This window comes from Psammomys obesus, unplaced genomic scaffold (assembly GCF_907164565.1).
Source record: "Psammomys obesus unplaced genomic scaffold, mPsaObe1.curated_primary_1811, whole genome shotgun sequence".
NCBI classification, from domain to species: domain Eukaryota; kingdom Metazoa; phylum Chordata; class Mammalia; order Rodentia; family Muridae; genus Psammomys; species Psammomys obesus.
In genome coordinates, this window is record NW_026596039.1 from 949,120 (window position 1) to 968,805 (window position 19,686).

Sequence of the window (19,686 nt, forward strand, 5' to 3'; positions counted from 1 at the left end):
AGGTGGTGGTGTCCTATTCTCCTAAGCACTCGGGAGACAGAGATGGGTGGATTTTTGAGTTTGAGCACAGCCTGATCTACAGAGCAATTTCAAAGACAGCCAGGGATACATAGAGAAACCTTGTCTTAAAACAAACAAACAAACAAACAAAAAAACTAAAAAATAAAATGAAATTACATATTTAAAAATGTTCTTTCCCACAGCCCACAGAATGATGTCAAATCAGTGGTCCGTCCTTATATTGATACCATTTGGCTAGCTGATGCGTGTATGTTTTTCTATTGATCTAGAGTTTTTAACCACTGGGGTGGTTTCCATTATTTGAGCCTAGGCTTAAGGGGTTACTTTTTTTCCTATGTTAGCTGCTAAAATTAGGTGCTACTTCATACCCTGAGACTTAGTACAGCACCTGCTCTCAGGGCGCAGTTTATATGTAGGGGCCTTAGGAGATTCTTGTGACCTGACTCTGGTTCTCAGGCTAAGGTGAACTGATGGTCATACAGCAGTAATCCCAGTTACCAGTGCTAAAGTGGTGAAACAGACATTACCAGGAATACTGCATGACCCCTCCAGTATGGCCACTGACCAATCCAGAACTATCACCAGTAGTTACTGAACTTACTTACCTCTGTCCCTTTCCTTGGCTAGTGTTTACTAGATGGGGCAGAATATTTTAGGAACATTTGGTGAGGACTTTCTATACCTGCATGGCATTATTAGACTCCTATGACTAAGATGGAGGGAAAAGATGAGATCAAGCCTGAGTTTCCATTTGGTTTGAAATGGGTCGAAGGCTAGGGGAACAGAAGTGAGCGTTGAGAAATGGAGGCTTGTCAGGACAGTGTCTTGGTGATAGGAGTATCCTCTGTGTTGGACCAGAGCAGTTTAGAAAAGAAGACAACAGCTATCAGGTAACTAACTGAACATTGCTAAAAACAAGTGGACTAAGGCCCTGAGTAAGCTTTCTGTGTGATCCAGGAGGGGTGGAGGCCCTTTATTCAAATGTTTTTAAAAGACTTTCAGGATTCTTTTAATTAATTAAACTGATTTACAGCCTGATCTCAGCCCCCTCCCTCCTTTCCTCTTTCCCTCACATCCTCTTCCCTCTTCCCCTTTTGCTCAGCGAAGGGGAGGCCTCCAACGGGAACTAACCCAGCCTGACTCATCAAGTCTCAGGAGGACTAAGTATCCTTTCCCACTGAGACCAGACAAGATAACCCAGCTATGGGCAAGGGATCCAGTTGCAGGCAGCAGAGTAAGAGACAACTCCGCTCCAATTTTAGGGCACCCACATGAAGAACAAGCTGCACATATGTATAGGGGTTCTAGGTCCAGCACATGCATGCTCTTTGGTTGGTTGGTAGTTCAGTGTGAGACTCCCATGTCTTTTTTTTTTTTTTTTTTTTAGTAAAAAAAATTTTAGCGGGTTGTGATGCCACATGCCTTTAATTCCAGCACTTGGGAGGCAGAGGCAGGCGGATCTCTGTGAGTTCAAGGCCAGCCTCATCAACAAAGCGAGTCCAGGACAGCCAAGGCTTCACAGAGAAACCCTGTCCTGAAAAAAAAAAAATTTTTTTTTTTTTACGTGTATGAGTGTTTTGCTTGAATGTGTATATGTGTACCACATGTGTGCTTGGAGGTCAGAATAGGGCATCAGATTCTCTGGGATTGGAGTCACGGATGATTATAAACCACCATGTGGATGCTGGGAATTGAACCTTTGTCCTCTGTAAGACCAAGTACTCTTAACTGCTGAGACGTCTCTCCAGCCCAAATTATCAATTCTTTGAGAAGAAAGTATGGCTGAGAGGAACCTATGACATTCTGAACTTAGCTTGCACAGTCAAATGCTTAGGTAAGCAGGTCTTTACACAGGCGTGTGTCATTACACCACAACAGGTGTCTATTTTCAAAAGCATCAGAGCCAAAGCTTGTGGGGTGCAAAAGAGCTACATCGCTCCCAAGTGGCTGGAATAGGAGACAGTAGGGAAAGTTCTTTGGGGTAAAAGCCTGAGAATGCTTCTGTGCCACATGGAGACGTAACCCCCCCCCCCGACCCTCGTGGCTTTGCTGTACCAGGGTTACGCTCTTTGGAAAGCAGCTTCTGGGTGGGGGTGGGCACACCTGAGTCATCAGATGCTTCAGTGTCACTGGGCTAGAGCCAAGGCTTTGTACTCCCTTTTCCTGGGAGGAGTTATTTATTTGGTGTGGCAACTGTGGTCCAGAAGCAAATGAGTTTTAAGAGGTGCTTATGGGCTGGAGAGATGGCTCAGTGAGTGGGTAAGGGTATTTGCTGGTCTTCGAGAGCACTGGGGTTTGATTCCAGACACTCAAATGGCAGCTCAAAACTGAGTGTTGACCTCTTTTGGCCTCTACAGGCGCTGGATGCATGTGCTGCAGACGCACATGCAGGTACAAAGCCCATAAACGGTTTTTTTTTTTTAAAAACACCGATTCTCAAATCTAGAAAATGTTTGAGTTTTGATAGACTAGAAAAAAACAAGTCAGCCCTTGTTTTTTTGACCACCTTTTGACAGTCCCATAGTCTGGAGGTCTCTGTCCCTTGTCTGAGCTGCCAAGAGGTAGATTCCAGAAATGTCAGGAGCAATCTAGTGTTTGTACAGGCATTTTGTATAGCCACTGCATGACGGGTATTTTAAGAGGAGCCAGGCTGGCTGCACCGGGAAGAAGGTGCAGGGGTTCTGGAGCCCCAGCTGCTTTTCCTACCCGACAGTTCTGCCCCACTCCCCACCCCCAACGGGCCACGCTAGACATCCGTGGTTATGCCTTCTGCTCAAATATTTGAAGCATCTTCGTAATTTATTTCTTGGCTGTTGGGCAAAGGCTAGAACCTGTGCGTGCCCTGCTCAAGCAGCCTCGGCCATCAGGGGGCGCGCAGAGGTGCCTCCACCGAATGGCGTGGGAGGGGTGTGGGCCTGAAATTAAATTCACAGCGGAAAGATCCAGTCCTAGGAATTAAAGGATCAGGGCCGGCCTAAGCTGTTCACTGCGAAGATGGGCGGCCGCGAAGACACCAGTAGCTGTACAGAGGAAAGGAAATTTATATCCCGTCCTCCCGCAGCTGCTCGCTCTTCCCCAGTCAGCATTAAGCGTATGAACGGTTCACGGATGAGGGGCTGAGGACGGTTGCCTCAGTTTCCTGCGCATCTACCTTGTACCAATCTTCCGTGTTCCCAGCAATGAGGCAAAGGGCCGGGACTCCCTCGGGCCTCAGTTTCTGGAGCTCTGCAGAACCGACTCCTCTCTCGCCTTAGGAGAAGAAAGGCCTGTGGCGTCGGGACTGTCTCGGACATCCTCCCCCTGAAGCCTCGGGCATGAGCCGGGCGGCGAGGGGCCTAGGCGAAAGTTCGAATCCCCACCTGACCCGGCACTTCACACACGGCGTCGCTCCCCTTCTTCCTCCGAAAAGGCTTAGGCTAGGACGCGGCACCCCGGGCTTGGAGCGGGTTTCTGGCCTCAGCTACAGGGCTTTTAAGTGTCTGTTGAGGGCGGTCCCCATTTCTTCCTTGTCACCATACCAGACACCTGCGCAGGAGGTCTGCAGGACTCAGGATGGTAGTTCCTTTTTGCTCGCAGATCTGGTTCATGGGGGGTAACTTCGCCGACCCCAGCTGAAGGATAACCGGGTAGAGGCCGCTGGATCCGGCTATCCCGGCCCCGGGAGAACTCTCCTCCCCCCTGCGGATCACCAGCAAGCCGCGCCCGGCAGGACGGTGACCTCTCCACCCCTTTGAACGCCCCGCCCCCTGTGCAGCCGGTCCCACCCCACCTCCCCATCCGCACACCCGCAGACTTGAGCGGGAGCCACCCTGGTCAGTAGCCTGGTTCCTGTGCACGTTCGGGTTGCCGCGGCTCAGCCGTTGCACCTGTAGGCTCCGTGTGCCCCAGTTGTCCTGAGTACTCCGGGCCACCGAGGGCCATGAGTCTCCCGGCTGGAACCCCCGAGACCGGCTGGCTGCGGGTTTTGTTCCTGGGACTGAGTACCCTCGGTGAGTCAAACCCCGGGCCCGGAGGGTCTTTGATGAGGTAAATCCGATCCCAGCGAGGACTTCGGGAAGCGGATCTGATGGGACTTCTGCTTGCCATTCTTGTCTGTCCTCATCACCCTCCACTTCTGGGCATCACTGGTTGGTGCTACATTTTCTCCCTTCTAGGGCTAGACCGGCTCCCAGCTTTGGTGCGGAGTGGGTGTTGGGGAGGGGGTCTCGCATCTCCAGGCGAGACCTCTGGGCTGAGTTGTGGGAGCTATTCTTGTCTGCTCGCCACCCCCACTCATCACAGCCGGATAAGCTGAGGCACTAGATGAGACAGTGGCTAAAGAGCTTAAGGACTTAGTTCCAGCCCCCAACCCTACGTTCGAGCTGATGTGAGATCCCCGGGGGAATGCCTGGTCTTCGGCCTTGACGCAAGTTCTTCAAGCCAGTACTTAACGTCACAGCGTCGTCCCCCCATCCCCCAAGTTCCTTTCTTTCATCGCTCCGGCTTCCTGCCCTGGAAATCAAAGGAGATGCCCCCGAAGCCTGACCATGAGGTCATTTGGACACAGGAAATTCGGGAAGAGGTCAAATGCTGAGACTAGTCACACAGCACACTCTCAGGTCTACGATCATCCTTATCTTTTCCCGGATCCGAAGGAACAAGGAAAATAGGGAGAGGGTGCCAAAGGGTCCAAGAGGAAAGAAACTTCCTGAAGCAAGTGCTTCAGGAGCTGGGGCTGCCCAGTTCTCCATCCTGAGAGAAGAGATTCTGTAGGAACGGGAGTCCGTTCTAGGCTACCCCCACCCCGCCCCCAGGCTGTTTTGCTATCTGGGTTTGGAATCCTCTGCTTTAACTCCTTTCTCAGGCTGGAGGATGTCAGAGCAGGTGAGACCGGGAAGAATGTAGAGTACAATCCAGTGACGACGCTGATGGGGGATCTCCTTGTTTCTACCTATAGTCTCTTTCAGCCTGGTCTCTGTGTTAGTGGTGCTGAGGGTCTCATGAACTTCCACCCTTCCCAGCCAGGTCCAAAGGGTAGAGAGCTTCCTGCTCCTTCAGCTTCTCCGTCCGCTTTTGCATCTTCAACCTCAGCTTCTGTTTCTTTTCTGCATTCTCTCTCAACGTGGCCCTTACTGTGTTGGAGGGGTCAGTGGCGGTCGCCAAGCAAGGGAGGAGAAACCTGCTCTGGTGCCTGGGCCTCACAGACCCCCTCTGCAAGTCACCCGTGGGCTCTTCCTTTTTCTTTCTTTCGTCTTTGAGTTTGTCATATCAAAGACCCAGAGCCTAGGTTCCTACCATGCCATGAAGGGTTGCCCTTCTTTGCCTCTGGAGGGTTAAATGTGCTTGCTGCTCCTAGGGAAGGCACAGGGCCACAAGGCCCTCCTGCTGCATGTGCTCTCTCAGCGGCTCAGCACCGCTCCTGGGGCGTGAGAAGCCCACAAGGGGAGTTTCTCAGAGAAAGAGGGGAACTAAAAATAGGAGCCCTAGGGAGCAGGGACCATTCGCTCTGCTTAGGCCCTTGGCCTCCTCTCTGACTCTGGTCTCAGACTGGGCCAAATGATGCTACTGTTGAGCAGCTCCACAGTCCCTCGTTGGAACCCAGCAGCCCGCCATTTTTCTCCTTGAGGTACCTAGTCACCAAAAGGTCTGACCAGTTAGGGGTCTTCCGTTCCTACTGACACCAGAACAGGGGGCGGGGAAATCTCAGGACCCCTTGCTCTTGCCTCGACGCAGGTGTGTTCGTCGCCGCATCTCATCCCCGAGCCCCTGCTCCCCACCTTGCAAACTACAAGCGCAGCACCTGGAAGAGGCACGTAGGGCTCCCTTAGCGAGGGAAGCTGGGAGTCCATCTGGGAATAGACGCTCTCCCCTCCTGAATGGCCTTAACAACAGTGGCGCCGCCTGGGGTCTCCAGGTGCGCCTGGCGGTAGCGGAACAACCTGCAGGCGGAGTCCCTGGAGGGAAGTGGAGCTTCTCAAGGCGGGGTTGTTTTCGAACGCAGCGCCTCCGGTCTAGCGGCCCCAGCTTCATTGTCTTCAGTCTTATCGGCGGGCACAAGTTTCCTGCTCCGACCTCAGGGACCCGCCAGGAAATGTCGGGGGTGGGGGGTGTGCCACGAAGGACAAGGAATAGGGGCCCTCTGTTAAGACGCGGTCGGGAAAAGATGGGGGAGGCGCGCATCCTGGCTCGGTGGGCCTTGGGTCTCCCGGACCTTCCGCCCTGGCTTTGCCCGCGCAGACGGTCTGCGGCCTCCGAGCTCCCGCCGCCCGCCCCGCTCACCTTCCCCAAGGCGGCAGTTTCACTGCGCGCAGAGTGCTATGATCCGGGAAGAGCGGGGCTCGGGACCAGAGCCGCCGGTGTTCCCAGGCTGCGCTCTGCGCCAAACCAAAGTTATTTCCTAAAAGGCTGTATTTAGCACTCCAAGCCCGTTCGGCTCACAGAAGGGTAGAAACTGTTCTCTAGGCATCGCAGTGCCGTCTGTGCGCCCCCTAACCGAACGGGACACCCCTGTCTACCCGACCGCACGCCGGGGAAGCTTTGTACTTGTGGGAGGATAGTCCTCACCTCCCATCCTCACCCCCCACAACATAGCGGCATAACCAGGACCCCCGAAGTGTTCCTGAGGGTTTGAGTGGGTCTCAGAGGTGCGTTTTCCCGGGGGGGCTGACTCAGCGGGACTAAGCGGAGGCCTGGGATTCTCCCGTCACCAGCTGGGGCGGGAGCTGGGGAGCGCCACGCTCCCCACCCCGGGTTCAGAAAGAGCGGCGGGGTTAATGAGTAACTAACTGAGCAGCCGCCACCGGGATCTGCCATCCGGTAGAGACCTCGGGCGTGAGGAGGCCGGGTGACCTGGGCTGGCATCTCCATTCTCCCTTGCCTTTCACCAAGGAGATCGGAGAAACAAGTGTGTTATGTTAGGTGTGGATCAAAAGTGGGTCTGCCTTGCCTCCTGGAATCTCCCCTCTTCACGGTGAATCTGCACAGACTCTGCACCTCTGATTAGAAGGAATTCCTAGGAATAGGGCCCCACCCCCACTCTACACCCAAGGAGTCGGAGTGAGGAGAAACACTCCTCCAGGCACATGTTTCTCCCTGAAGCCACGGATGTGAGGCAGGGTCTTCAGCTGACCAGGGAGCCAGCCCTCGGACGAGCTCACACCTCCTTGCTGTTTTCAGCCTCCTCCTCACTGGCGCAGCTGGAGCTGCACGTCCCCACCGGCCTCAACAAACTAGAGGCCATAGAGGGACAAGAAGTGGTGCTTCCTGCCTGGTACACGATGACTCGGGAGGAGTCTTCATCCCAACCCTGGGAGGAGCCCATCGTGATTTGGTTCTTGGAACAAGAAGGGAAGGAACTGGCCCAGGTGAGGGGGGAAATCTTAGCCAATGACAACCTAGGGCTGGAGGGGTGAGCTGGCAGGGAATGAGGATGGGTGACAATGTGGTGACAGTGTCAGTGATGGTTTTCATTGTGAAAGCCACAACACAAAACACGTGACAGCACAGAGGTAGGTGTAGAGGGGGGTGGGGGAAGGAGCCGAGGTGGGGAAGTAAGGCTCAGAATAGAAGGAACACAGGGTGAGTAAAACACAAGCTTTTTTTTTGTGGAGACTCAGTCTCATCCTGTATACCCAGCTGACCTCAAAACTCAGAGACCTGCCTGCCTCTGCCCCCCTGGGTGCTAAGATCACCCCACACCATGGCCTGCACCGCCAGTTTTCAAAGCTCAACGTGCTGTCTGCTGACATTTTCTGAGCTTGAGATATACTGTCACGTACAGGTCACTTCTCTTCCTGGATCCATCCGCCTTCCGGGCCACACCCTCTATTTCTTTTTTAAAGCAAAATTTTATCATCCTCATCTTCATCATCATGTCTATGTATGAGTGGGCTTGTGTGGGCCGTGGTGCCAGCACGGAGGTCAGAGAACAACTTTGAGATGTCAGTTCTTTCCTTCTATCTTCATTTGACTTCCGGGACTGAGCTCAGATCTGCAGGCTTGGTGGCAGTGCTTTTATCAACAGTGAGCCATCTTGCCAACTCAAACCCCTAAAGTCTTTCTTTCTGTAAGAACTAGACAGTAGGGCCTCCTTCCAGCACTTGGCCTCTCTGTCCCTCCACTACACGGGACTGGCACTCAGTGGTTCTTTTATGCAGAAGCTAATGAAACCATTTTCAGATTCCTTCACTCCTATGGATTCCTTGCACCGTCTTGGAAGATGTATTCAAGAAAGTAATTTGATCTTGTTTTGTTTGTTTTTGAGACAGGTCTCTCTGTGTAGCCCTGGCTGTCCTGGAATACACTGCATAGACCAGACTAGCCTTGAGCTTCTGGAGATCTGCCTGCCTCTGCCTCCAGTACTGGGATTAAAGGGATGTGGCACACACTTGGCCTTGTCCTGTTTTGTCTGAGACAGTCTCCTATAGTTACTATGGCTGTTAAACTCCAATTCTCTTGCCTCTGTCTCCCGAGTGCTGGGATGATGTGGGGCTGGGTATGGAACCTAGGGATTACAGCAAACACTAGGCCAAGGCAAGAACTCTACTCTAGTTCAATCCCCCACTTATATTTGTGTGTGTGTGTTTGTATGTGCATGTTTGTATGTGTGTACATGTTGGTGCATGTACATGGCTGCATGCTCATGTACTTCTGGCACTAACCTTTGGGTGTTCTCACTTTTTGAGACAGGGGCTTATCCTAGCAGCCCCGAAGCTCACACTGGGCTACACTGGCAGCCAACAAGCCCCGGAGGCTACCTGTGTGTGGCTCTCCAGCTTTGGGGTCATAAGTGCCCCACCTATACGGTCCCTTATCAGTGTCTAGAAATTGGTTGGGGGTGGGGGAGTAAAATGACACTGGCCAGTATAATCTTTGGATTTTTAGGAAGGGGTCAGGGGGAAAGTCAGTTCTTAGGACAAGCCTGTGAGATGTTTTAGGGTTCAAGGGGAAGAAATGAAAGTGTTTCACCCTTTTTTTTAAAGTGTTGGTCTTTTCTTTATTTTTAATTTTATTTATTTTTGTAGCCCTGGCTGGCCTCCAAAACTCAGAGATCCACTTGCTTCTGCCTTCCCGAGTGCTGCGATTACAGCTCATGCTGTAAGTGTGCTACCACTTCCCTGCTAAGCGTTGATCTTTCTAATAGAACTGTTTTCTTCGTTGCATCATTTCCACTTCAACACACTTGGTGTGCTAGGTTAATGAATGGTCTTGTATCAACTCTTTGGAGGATGTCTGTGAAGAGTATGTAGCTTCTTCCAACCTATTAGATGATGAATATCAGTTCACTTTGCCATCCCAATTCTGTCCCAGTCATGTCAGATGCTTCTGTTCTTGAGTGGTTTACAAATCGCTCTATGCTGTTAAAAAAAAAAAATGCTCCACCATGCTAAAAAATTTTTTTTGTTTGTTTTTTAAACATGGGTTCTGGGGATTGAATACAGATCTTCATGCTTGAAGGACACGCATATCAGAGACCGAGCTATCCTCTTAGCCTTGCCTTTTTTAATTAAAAAAAAAAAAAAACTGTTAGGTCTTACTTAGATTGTAATCTACAATCTAAATTTTTTCATATATACTTCCTCTTGCATTGCCCTTTCTTCTCCCTCTGTGGTACTCCCCTAAAAGCCACCATAAAAGCGGAAAAGATGGTCCACATGGGAAGTGAGAATTGCCTGGAGTTGTGAAATAGTGGGTGAGAAGATGGGTGAAAGGGGGTTCAGATAAGAAGGGTCCAAGTTGGAGTGGAAGTCCATTTAGGAGGAGGGAGACAGGCTGAGCCCGTTGCAGACAGATTCATTGGATACTCGTAACAGATGTCCTGTCCCTACTAGGTGTTGTCCTATATCAATGGAGCTCTGTCAAATATACCTCGAGTTTCCCTGGTCCACTCTGTCACCACGCGGAATGTGTCCCTGCGGCTGGAGGCCCTTCAAGAGGGGGACTCTGGGACCTACCGCTGTTCTATCAACGTGCAAGATGGTAAAAGCCCAAGTATGGGCCACAGCAGCAAAAGCATAGAGCTCAAAGTGCTGGGTGAGTAAGAAGGGCACATCTCTGGACCCCCCACCCCCCACCCCACCCCAGCACAGGGAAGTCAAGCAGGTCTTTCTCTCAAGTGGCTGATTATAAGACCTGGGGATGAAATGTGGAATACAACAAGCTGGGGAAGGAGAACCTATGGGTCCTTAACATATGGATTTTAACCTATCTCCTCTTCTCTAGTTCCTCCAGCTCCTCCATCCTGTAGTTTACAGGGTGTACCTTATGTGGGGACCAATGTGACCTTGAACTGCAAGTCCCCCAGGAGTAAGCCTACAGCGCAATACCAGTGGGAGAAGCTGGCCCCGTCCTCCCAGGTCTTCTTTGGACCAGCCTTAGGTAAAGGAGTTTCTGGAAGTCACTGAGATAGTAGCTGAAGATGGGCAAGGATGAGCGGCACCTCACAGAATGGGGTGATAAGGGCAAACATTACAGAAGAAGACATGGAAAGAGGGTGAAAACGATGTTATGCTAATAGGTACTGTGCCCAGTGCTTCGGAGACTCTGTGTACTGTTACTGAGGTCTGGGGCTAAACTGCCTGCTTCAAGTTCCAGTCCTGCCACTCTAGAACTTTGTGACTCCGCTCCCTTTCTCTTGCTTGTAAAATGAGTTATACATACCAGCTATAAAAAATATTTGGGGGGCTGTGTGTGTGGGTGTATATGTGTGTGTGTGTGTGTAAGACAGAGAGAGAGAGGGAGAGAGGGAGGGGAGAGATGCTAGCAATTGAACTCAGGACCTTGTGCATGAAAGGCAGGAAGCCTATGCCCCCCCCCCCCCCCCCCCCCTGGCTTCATTGTTTTTTTTTTTTTTTTAGTTAGAGTCTTACTATATAGCTAAGGCTGGCCTCAAACTAATGATCCTTCTGCCTTACCCCCTTGAGTGCTAACACCACTAAGTTACTCAGCAACAGGAATATTTTAAATATGAAGCATTAGCTGACTTCAGAAGATCATTACATCTGAGGCTTTGCAATGGTTTTTGATTGTCTAAAACAACAGGAGGTTTTTCTTATTGTTATTTGTTTGTTTTCTTTTTTCTTTTTGGCTTTTGAGACAGGGTTTCTCTGTGTAGTCTTGGCTGTCCTGGACTCACTTTGTAGAGCAGCTGGCCTCAAACTCACATCAATCTGCCTGTCTCTGTGGGGATTACAGCCCTAAGCCACCACACCTGGCAGGAGTTTTTTAATTTTGTTTTGTTTGAGACAAGGTCTCATTATGTATTTCTGGCTGTCCTGGAACTCACTATGTAGACCAGACTGACCCTATAATCACAGAGATCTGCCTGCCTCTGACTCCCAAAGTTCTGCGATTAAAGGGGTACGCTTCTAACTACACCCAGCTTCATGGACATTGTTTTTGAAGATACATTTTAAAGTATTACTCTTATATATTCGAAACAAGATGATGATGATGATGATGATGATTATAGTGTGTGTGTGTACATGATAGGTGTGTGATCATGGTCTATGCTTGATGACAACTTTATGGAGTTGGTTCTCTCCTTCCACTTTTGTTTGTGTTTTGGGGGGATTAAATTCAGGAGGCCGGGCTTACATGGCAAGTGATTCTCTCTGTAGCCTTGGCTGTCCTGGACTCACTTTGTAGACCAGGCTGGCCTCGAATTCACAGAGATCCATCTGCCTCTGCCTCCCTGAGTGCTCGGATTACAGGCATGTGCCACCATGCCCTGCTTGATTACATCATAATTTAAAAGGGCTCAGTGGGTAGGTTTCCTGGGAAGTCTAAGCTAGTACAGAGCTGAGCTCAGGCCAGGTTTCAGCACAGAGTCAGCAGAAAGGGTCAGCATGGTTAGCCTATACACTCTTCTCAACCCCATCAGGTAAGGAGACCTGTCCCCATTTTACAGATGAAGAAGTGGGGACCCACAAGGGTCACATGGACATTTGGGATCCCAGCTCTTCTAGTTCTAGTCAAATGTTCTTTCTGTCCCCTCCTACCCTCACACAGCCTTTCAGAAACAAATGCCAAAATGGTGTTTTGGTTTTTCTGTGTAGCACTTCTGTTCAGAGAGCAGTTGGGATCACTGAGTGATGGAAAATGGAACAGGCATTGAGCTAGCCCATCTGCAGAGCCCAGAGTGTTGCCACATTCCTCCTACTCATGAGGGCACAGAGAAGCAGTGACTACCAGGGACTCAAAGAGGACATTTCAGAAGTAGGGCATGGTATACATGCTTTAAATGGAAAAGTTGGTCTTTGGACTGATAGCTAAATTGTGTCCAAAGATGCTGTCCGTGGATCCTTGAAGCTCACCAACCTTTCCACTGCCATGTCTGGAGTCTATGTCTGCAAGGCCCAAAACAGAGTGGGATTCGCCCAGTGCAACGTGACCCTGGAAGTGATGACAGGTCAGTGAGGGGTAAGTGTGGTGAAGAACTCTGCTCAGTGGGTGGCTTCCCAGGAAAGAAGAAGCCTGTCTGCTGGGGCTTCTCATCGACACATGACAGGGAATTGGACTTGGTCGAAGGCACAGACAAATGTTTGGTCAGTGTCTGGCCATTTCCTACTTGGCAGCCCTCTACTCCCATCCTAACAGAGAAGGGAGAATGTTATGGTGCGAGTGGGGTAGTAGAACTGGAGTGGATAATAAAGAGATAAGTGTCCCCTCTCTGACAATAAGGATTTCTCAGGGTCTAAAGCTGCAGTGGTCGCTGGAGCCATTGTGGGCACTCTCGTTGGGTTGGTGCTGCTGGCTGGACTGGTCCTGTTGTACCAACGCCGGAGCAAGACCCTGGAGGAGCTGGCCAATGATATCAAGTAGGTATTCCTGGTCTTTGAGTAGCCGGGAACTCTTCTGGCTTTTTTCTGGCATCTGGGGATTCAGGCCTCTACCACTTTTTAATGGAAAGGTGGGAAGTAGCTGTAACAGTATTCCTATGGGAGGATTTAAATGCAGAAAGAAAGGGAGTCGGTGTGTGTATTGTAAGACAGGCATGTAGAAACTCTTCTCCCTTTTCTCCTTCTGACATGTTACTTATTTGATGACCAGGGAAGATGCCATTGCTCCCCGGACTTTGCCTTGGACCAAAGGCTCAGACACAATCTCCAAGAATGGGACGCTTTCCTCTGTCACTTCAGCACGAGCTCTGCGGCCACCCAAGGCGGCTCCTCCAAGACCTGGCACGTTCACTCCCACACCCAGTGTCTCTAGCCAGGCCCTGTCCTCACCAAGACTGCCCAGGACAGATGGGCCCCCACCTCAGGCAATATCCCTGAGCCCAGGTGGGGTTTCTTCTTCTGCTCTGAGCCGCATGGGTGCTGTACCTGTGATGGTGCCTGCACAGAGTCAGGCTGGGTCTCTCGTGTGATGGCCAGGCACTCACTCATTACCTAAGTCTGGTATCTCACCTTCCTGTCAAGGTCGCCTGTGGCACAGAGGACTGAATCTTGGGAGGATACCCACACTCTAGACCTTCAGCCCTTTGCCCCAACTCCTTTTAGTGCTGGAATACGGGGCCTCAGTAAGACCAAATCCAGGACAAAAGAGAAAAAGGAAATGGACCTGAGATTGGGGTTTGGGGGTGGGTAGGCCCCACCTCTTCCCTGCTTCTCTCTATGAAGCCAGAGAATGCTGCTGAGACTGGCTCCCTCCAAGAGCTCCGGGGGAGACTGCTAGTCAGTGAGGCCCCTGGCTCTGTGATCTGTACAACACCCTTATCTAATGCTGTCCTTTGCCGCCCACTCCAGCTCCCTGTATTAATATAACCTGTCCTGCTGGCTTGGCTGGGTTTTGCTGGAGCAGGGGATAGGGAAGACATTTTAAAAACTAACTTGAAATTGGTGTGTTTTGTTTTGTTTTGTTTTCATTTTGCAAATTTCAATAAAGATACATTGTATTTGCATGGACAAGTAATCAAATCACTTTTTGCTAACTAAGGCCTCTCAGCAGTTGAGTTGTAGGAGGCTATGAGGTTGTGCATCTGGGAGCCTTTACACAACTGGCTTATAGTTCTTCTAGAGTCTGTAGAAGGATGGAAGGGTCATTCACTGTCATATGGAAAGAGAAGGTGCCAAGGGTCTGAGGCTGAGGAGCCCCTCACCTAGTCTGAAAAGCAAGGAGGTGGTGATGAATGGGGCACTTGCTACTGGAACTCTGGAGCTCTGGGCTTTGGTCTCCATGCACCCCATTGCTCTTCCCCTGCAGAATGGAGGAGAGGAACCTAACTTGTATTTCCTTTCCCGTGCCACGGGATCTTTAACAAACATACCTTCCTGCCTCTTGGGTAGCAGTCCCCTTTGTCGATTGAAGAGAGACATAAGATGTCTTGCAGGTTGATTCCTAATACCACCCTTCTCTTTCCTACCAAGTGTGGGGGCTTCAGATCTCAGTTTCTCTGTCCCCAGTGTCTCTGGGAATGGAGAAGTGGGTATAGTTTCCCTGGAGAGACTCTTACCATAGCAAGTGGTGGGAAGAGAATCTCTGAAGACTCCAGGACAGCTTAGCTCCCAGTATGCATGCTTGCCAGCTCCCAAGGTGACATCATTGGCCAGGCGGTATCAGAATAGCTTCTCCTCTGCTAAAGACACTTCCTTTCCAGAGTTCCGGTTCTGAACCCTTGTCTTTAGGGTGCCCACACCAATCCAGCTCCTTCCCTTGGCCCCAAAAGCTTTGGAAATTGGGGGTAGGAGGAGGAAGAAGTATCCCAGAATCAGGCCTGAGGGAGGGAGGAGCATTTTCCTTACCTGAGGGTGCCTGCCTTTGCCCTTGTTTGCTTTGAGATAGCCAGTCTCTCTCCTGCCCAACAAAAGGCGGCTGCCCTTCGGGCTTTCCTAGACCTAGCGCTCTTACGCCCTCCAGACCGACAGACAGGACGTCAGGACCAGGAGACCCTGATGGCCATGGCTTGGGCCCTGGTGGGGGCTTTCCTCTGCTGGTCCTGTCTGGGCCTGAGTGGTGAGGAGAGGCTGGGAGGGTTGAACCAAGGGGAAAGCTGGGGGCAGGGCAGGGCTGCTCAGGCCTGCTCAGTACCTGCAGCCAGGAGCCACTTTGCCAGGCTGGGAAGGGGGCATCGAAGGCTGGGAGAGTGGAGCGGGGAGGCAAGCTAATGGTTTTGGCCTGTCTTGTCTCAGGATTTACCAGTGCAGGGCCTTTTCTTGTTTCCTTCTCTGGCAATACATCCTCATACCTGGCCCAGTCTTGGACCTTTTACCCGAAAAAGCCGGGTTGGGCTGAGGGCTCCTCCCTCCCTGAAACCTCAAGTTTCAGGAGAGAAGGGGTTGACCTGAAGAAGGGGGTTGTGCTGTAGCAAGGGAGGCCAAGCCTCTAAACAGCCACTTTTCAGATCTGTGGGATTGGGGTCCTCAGTCCCAGGGCTAGCTGTGGAGGTGACTGTGCCCACTGAGCCACTGAGCATGCCAATGGGCAAGATGGCCACGCTGAGCTGCAGCTACAGCACGTCTGTGGGCGACAACTTTGCCTTGGAGTGGAGCTTTGTGCAGCCTGGGAAGCCTATCTCTTCATCTGTTCCTGTGAGTGGAGGGCAGTGTGCCTTCTGGGGTTGTCCAGGGACTGAGGGCTCACCAAGGGTGAAGGTGGGGAGAGGGCCTGCAGTCTGAGCCTTCAGTCTGTTTGGCCCTGCATTCCCCCTCCCTTGGGTCTCAACTCCCCTATGCAAATGTAGCTCAGTTCAGTAACTTAAGTTCACTGAATCGGAGGTAGTGTGATAGTATACTGTTCTGCCCATTGTTACGAGTCTGAAAAGGGGACATGTGTACCTTGGGCTTCTTCTCAGATTCTCTACTTCACCAACGGCCATCTGTATCCCACTGGCTCTAAAGCAGACCGGGCCAGCCTTCTCCACAACCCACCCACAGGAGGAGTGGCTACGCTGAGACTGACTGACCTCCGCCCCTCAGACACTGGAACCTACCTCTGCAATGTTAACAACCCACCAGATTTCTACACCAATGGGTTGGGCATAATCAACCTTACTGTACTGGGTAAGGCATGTCGAGGATGCACTAGGCACCCTCCAACTCTGGAAGTGTTCTCTACCCTGCCAAACTCCACCCACTCAGTCCTGATAGGCAGTCCTAACGTGCGGGCAGCTGTTGTGTTGGGTGGCTTAGTATCAAAGTGTGGAAAGAGGGGGCAGGGAGAGCCATATATGGGGTGCTGAGTCATATCATGTTCTACTAACACTATCATTCAGGAACTTCCCATTGGTAGCTCAGATTTGGATTCCGTCCCTCCCAAAGTCAGTGAGAAGGGAGAAGGGAAGTGGCCATTAGAGAAACAAAGCCTCTCTGTAACAGAGTACAACGTTGTGTTCAGAGCTTCCACCCCAGCACAAATCAGAGCCCGTTCAAAGCTGAACAAGAAGTTTTAAAAGCAGACAGGGGTGGTTATACAAAAGAGAGAAGGCCTAAGATGGTGGTGCGTGACCTGTGTATTCAAATATTGTAAGGGCCTTCATGTGGAGAAAAAAATAATTTCTCTTTATGGGCCCGGATAGCAAGAACTGGAACCAGCGACTTGGCATTATATTAACAACATGTTTGGGCTTAGCATGAGAAAGACCTTTCTATGACTCAGAATTCCCCGCAGTGGAAATCACTTCCGCCGTATGGACCACTATTTGGCATAGTTATTGAAATAGGAAATGTTGAACTCAACAGGTCTGGGGGTTAGAGGATCACAGAAGTTCTGTGGTTTTTGCAGTGCCCCCCAGTCACCCCATATGCAGCCGGAGTGGGCAAACCTCTGTGGGAGGTTCTGCTGCACTGAGATGCAGCTCTTCTCACGGAGCACCCAAACCAGTGTACAACTGGGTCCGTCTCGGATCTTCTCCTACACCTCCTCCTGGGAGCATGGTTCAAGGTGAGAGCGTGGGGCGGGGGGTGGGAGAGACAAGATTGGAGATGTAAGATCTGCTATCTAAGTCCCATATCCCACATCCATTTGTGACTACGGCTCTTTTCCTCCTTCTTTCTTGTATTGATGCCTTCTCGTCTGTCTTACTGCTAGTGCTTGGGAAACACTTCTCAAGCTAAATGTCCCCCTGATAGCCTGGAAGAGAGCACAGGGTAGGAAACAGGCTGACAGTTCCTACTTGTCTATTTATTGGAGGTTTCTTAAGGGTTACAAATTGCTTCCAAACTTCCTAGAGAGGCAACTATCCAGTAGGTTAGACTGGTTCAAATGTTTGATGGGTTTCTTTGGAGTCGTATATCTAGAAGCCTTAGCTTCATTTTGTTGGTTCCAGATGCCCTGTTCTGTAGCTACAGTCCCAGTAAACCCTTTCATCCAGCACATCTCCTCCCCTAGATCATTCCCTATGTGTTCTCTGCCTTCTGAGGCAGAAGTGGAGTTCAGAAAGTGGTTGGGTCGGCTTAGAGCTATTCTAGACGATGGATGCTTAGCTATTAAGACTTTTGCTGCTATCTAGGACCTGAGCTCATCGAATAAGTGCCCCTCCTTCTGTCATCACCTTCCTGTGCATGTAGCTCCTTCTCTGTGAAGGCAGCTGTGTGGAGAGGCAAGGGCACACAAGTTTCAGTGGCTTTGGGGTTCTTCTCTGAGTTTTCTCAAATTCCTCCTTTCTGAGCCAGGATTCCGACCAATCAAATGAGGTTGGACCTTTCTTGGTAGATTGTTTTGAGGACTAACCACATTAAGCTTTTGTGGCGGTGGTGTGGGCTGTGAGGTGAATGCACAGTAGCACACTTCCTTCTCGCTCTCTAGATGAAGTGTCTGGCCAGCTCATTCTCACCAATCTCTCCCTGACCTCCTCCGGCACCTATCAATGTGTGGCCAGCAACCAGATGGGCAGTGCCTCCTGTGAGCTGATCCTTTCTGTGACTGGTAGGGGATGCTGGGTAGAGGCCTGTCCAAAAGTCTGGGTTTGGGAAGACTACATAACCCTATCTGAAGGTGGGCATAAACTTCTGCAGCCCTGACGGTCCTGTCTCCCTAGACTCATCGGAAGGCCGAGTGGCTGGGACTCTGATTGGGGTGCTCCTGGGCGTGCTGCTGCTGTCAGTCACCGCATTCTGCCTGATCAGATTCCAGAAAGAGAGGAAAAAGGAGCCCAAGGAGACGTACGGGGGTAGCGACCTTCGGTGAGCAGGAGAGCTGGGAATGGTGCAGAGGGGAATGAAAGAGACCAGGCTCAACGTGGATGTCTTTGGCTTTCGAGCTGATACCATTAAAATCGCTTAAGGGGAAGGAGGGATGGGTTCATAGGCTGGCCTGGGGATGTCTCACTTTGCAGGCTGCCCTGATCCTCCTCTTCATCATGAAAAAAAAGTTTTTCTTGTTGTTCTTTATATATATATATTTTCTATACATATATCACTTAATGCATTCAGGTATATATGTCTTACATAGGGTAATGGGGAGAGGTGGATGGTGGATGCCAGGAGTTGCATTTGTCCTGAGATTAGTTATTTTGGGTGGAGCCAACACAAAAGGCCAAAGCTCTTTGTTATACACTTGACACTTGGTTGCAAGGCATAGGGATTGTTGTGATACTTCTCTCTTTCCTTAGACAGGGTCTCACTAGGTAGTCTTGAGTGGCCTGGAACTCTGTGTAGACTAGGCTGGCCTCCAACTCACAGAGATCCTGATGTTTCTACTTCCCAAGTACTAGGATTAAAGGTGTGCACCACCACACCTAACTGTCTCTTTTCCTATTTGTGTGTGTGTGTGTGCACACACACGCAGGAATGTACATGTGTTTGTGCAAATAAGTGTGCAAGCATATGGCCTTTCTAGGAAGGTTGTCCCCCTTAATTTTACACAGTTTAGCTATTAATATTGTGTGTTCATGCTGTACTTGTGGAAGCCAGAGGCCAACTTTTTGGAGTAATTTTTCACTGGTCTGGAGCTGGCCAAGTGGCCAAGTGAGCCCCAGAGATCCACCTGTCTCCACCTTTCCAGCTGTGGGCTTACAGGCCTGAGGATGCTGGGGTGGGGGTGGGGCGTATATTAAGGTCTTCATGCTTAAAAAGGAAGCCTTTCACCCACCAAGCCATGTCCTCAACTCTCAGGACAGTTCTTAAAATGTGGCCTCAGATGACCTAGGCAAACCCGAGAGGAACATGCTTAGACGCTCAGCCATTTTGTATGCCTCCCAAGGCAGCGTGTGTGTCGGTGGAGCCGGATTCTTCATTTTAAACAAAGTTCTGCAGATGATTCTAAGGATTTTAAATGTCTTCATTTTTAAACGTCCTGGGTTAGAGGATGCCAGTTACCTAAGGGATGCTTTTCGCCTCTGTATGACTTTGCTTGTATCCTTCAGGGAGGATGCCACCGCCCCTGGGGTTTCTGAACAAGCTTCTCTGCGGGCCAGTTATAGCAAAGGCCTCCTGGAGAAGTCCCCACCCGCCAGCACGGTGACGACCACCAAGTCCAAACTCTCTATGGTTGTCTGACTTCTGATCCCTGAGGGTAGTGAGGGGGAATGCTCATAATAAAAGCCTTTAGGTACCCTGGTACCTCCTTCTTTCTCGCCGCGTGGTGAATTCCTCTCTGTGTCCCAAAGAATACTATCAGCAAGGGAAGGAATGAATTTGAAATCCCAGAGATGGTGCCGCAAGTTCGGCTGGATCAAGGTTTCAACCTAAGTGTCTTTCCTACCCTTTTACCCCACGCCCACCCCCACCCTGCCTGTGAGTTTTGTTT

General features: G+C 50.7%; 2 protein-coding genes across 2 annotated transcripts; both read left to right on the top strand.

The window, feature by feature from the left end:
- The first annotated feature begins 3,809 nt into the window (after positions 1-3,809).
- On the top strand, positions 3,810-13,908 carry Esam (endothelial cell adhesion molecule). Its single transcript, XM_055622029.1, has 7 exons — positions 3,810-4,010; positions 7,177-7,364; positions 9,831-10,032; positions 10,222-10,377; positions 12,287-12,409; positions 12,692-12,818; positions 13,051-13,908. Exons 1-7 carry the CDS (start codon positions 3,941-3,943, stop codon positions 13,367-13,369), a joined length of 1,185 nt encoding a protein of 394 aa, XP_055478004.1. The 5' UTR covers positions 3,810-3,940; the 3' UTR covers positions 13,370-13,908.
- Positions 13,909-14,900: 992 nt separating this feature from the next.
- Positions 14,901-19,522, top strand: Vsig2 (V-set and immunoglobulin domain containing 2). The gene is made up of 7 exons (XM_055622337.1): positions 14,901-14,955; positions 15,373-15,530; positions 15,794-16,001; positions 16,723-16,881; positions 17,746-17,865; positions 17,978-18,122; positions 19,304-19,522. The coding sequence occupies exons 1-7, from the start codon at positions 14,901-14,903 to the stop codon at positions 19,434-19,436; spliced, it is 978 nt and encodes a 325-aa protein (XP_055478312.1). The 3' UTR covers positions 19,437-19,522.
- The last annotated feature ends 164 nt before the right edge of the window (positions 19,523-19,686 follow it).

Coding starts and splice junctions, on each gene's coding strand:
- Esam (XM_055622029.1), top strand. CDS start 3,941: ATGAGTCTCCCGGCTGGAACCCCCGAGACCGGCTGGCTGCGGGTTTTG. Junction 4,011..7,176: donor CCTGGGACTGAGTACCCTCG/GTGAGTCAAACC, acceptor TGCTGTTTTCAG/CCTCCTCCTCACTGGCGCAG. Junction 7,365..9,830: donor AAGGGAAGGAACTGGCCCAG/GTGAGGGGGGAA, acceptor TGTCCCTACTAG/GTGTTGTCCTATATCAATGG.
- Vsig2 (XM_055622337.1), top strand. CDS start 14,901: ATGGCTTGGGCCCTGGTGGGGGCTTTCCTCTGCTGGTCCTGTCTGGGC. Junction 14,956..15,372: donor GTCCTGTCTGGGCCTGAGTG/GTGAGGAGAGGC, acceptor CCTCAGTCCCAG/GGCTAGCTGTGGAGGTGACT. Junction 16,882..17,745: donor TCCTGGGAGCATGGTTCAAG/GTGAGAGCGTGG, acceptor CTCGCTCTCTAG/ATGAAGTGTCTGGCCAGCTC.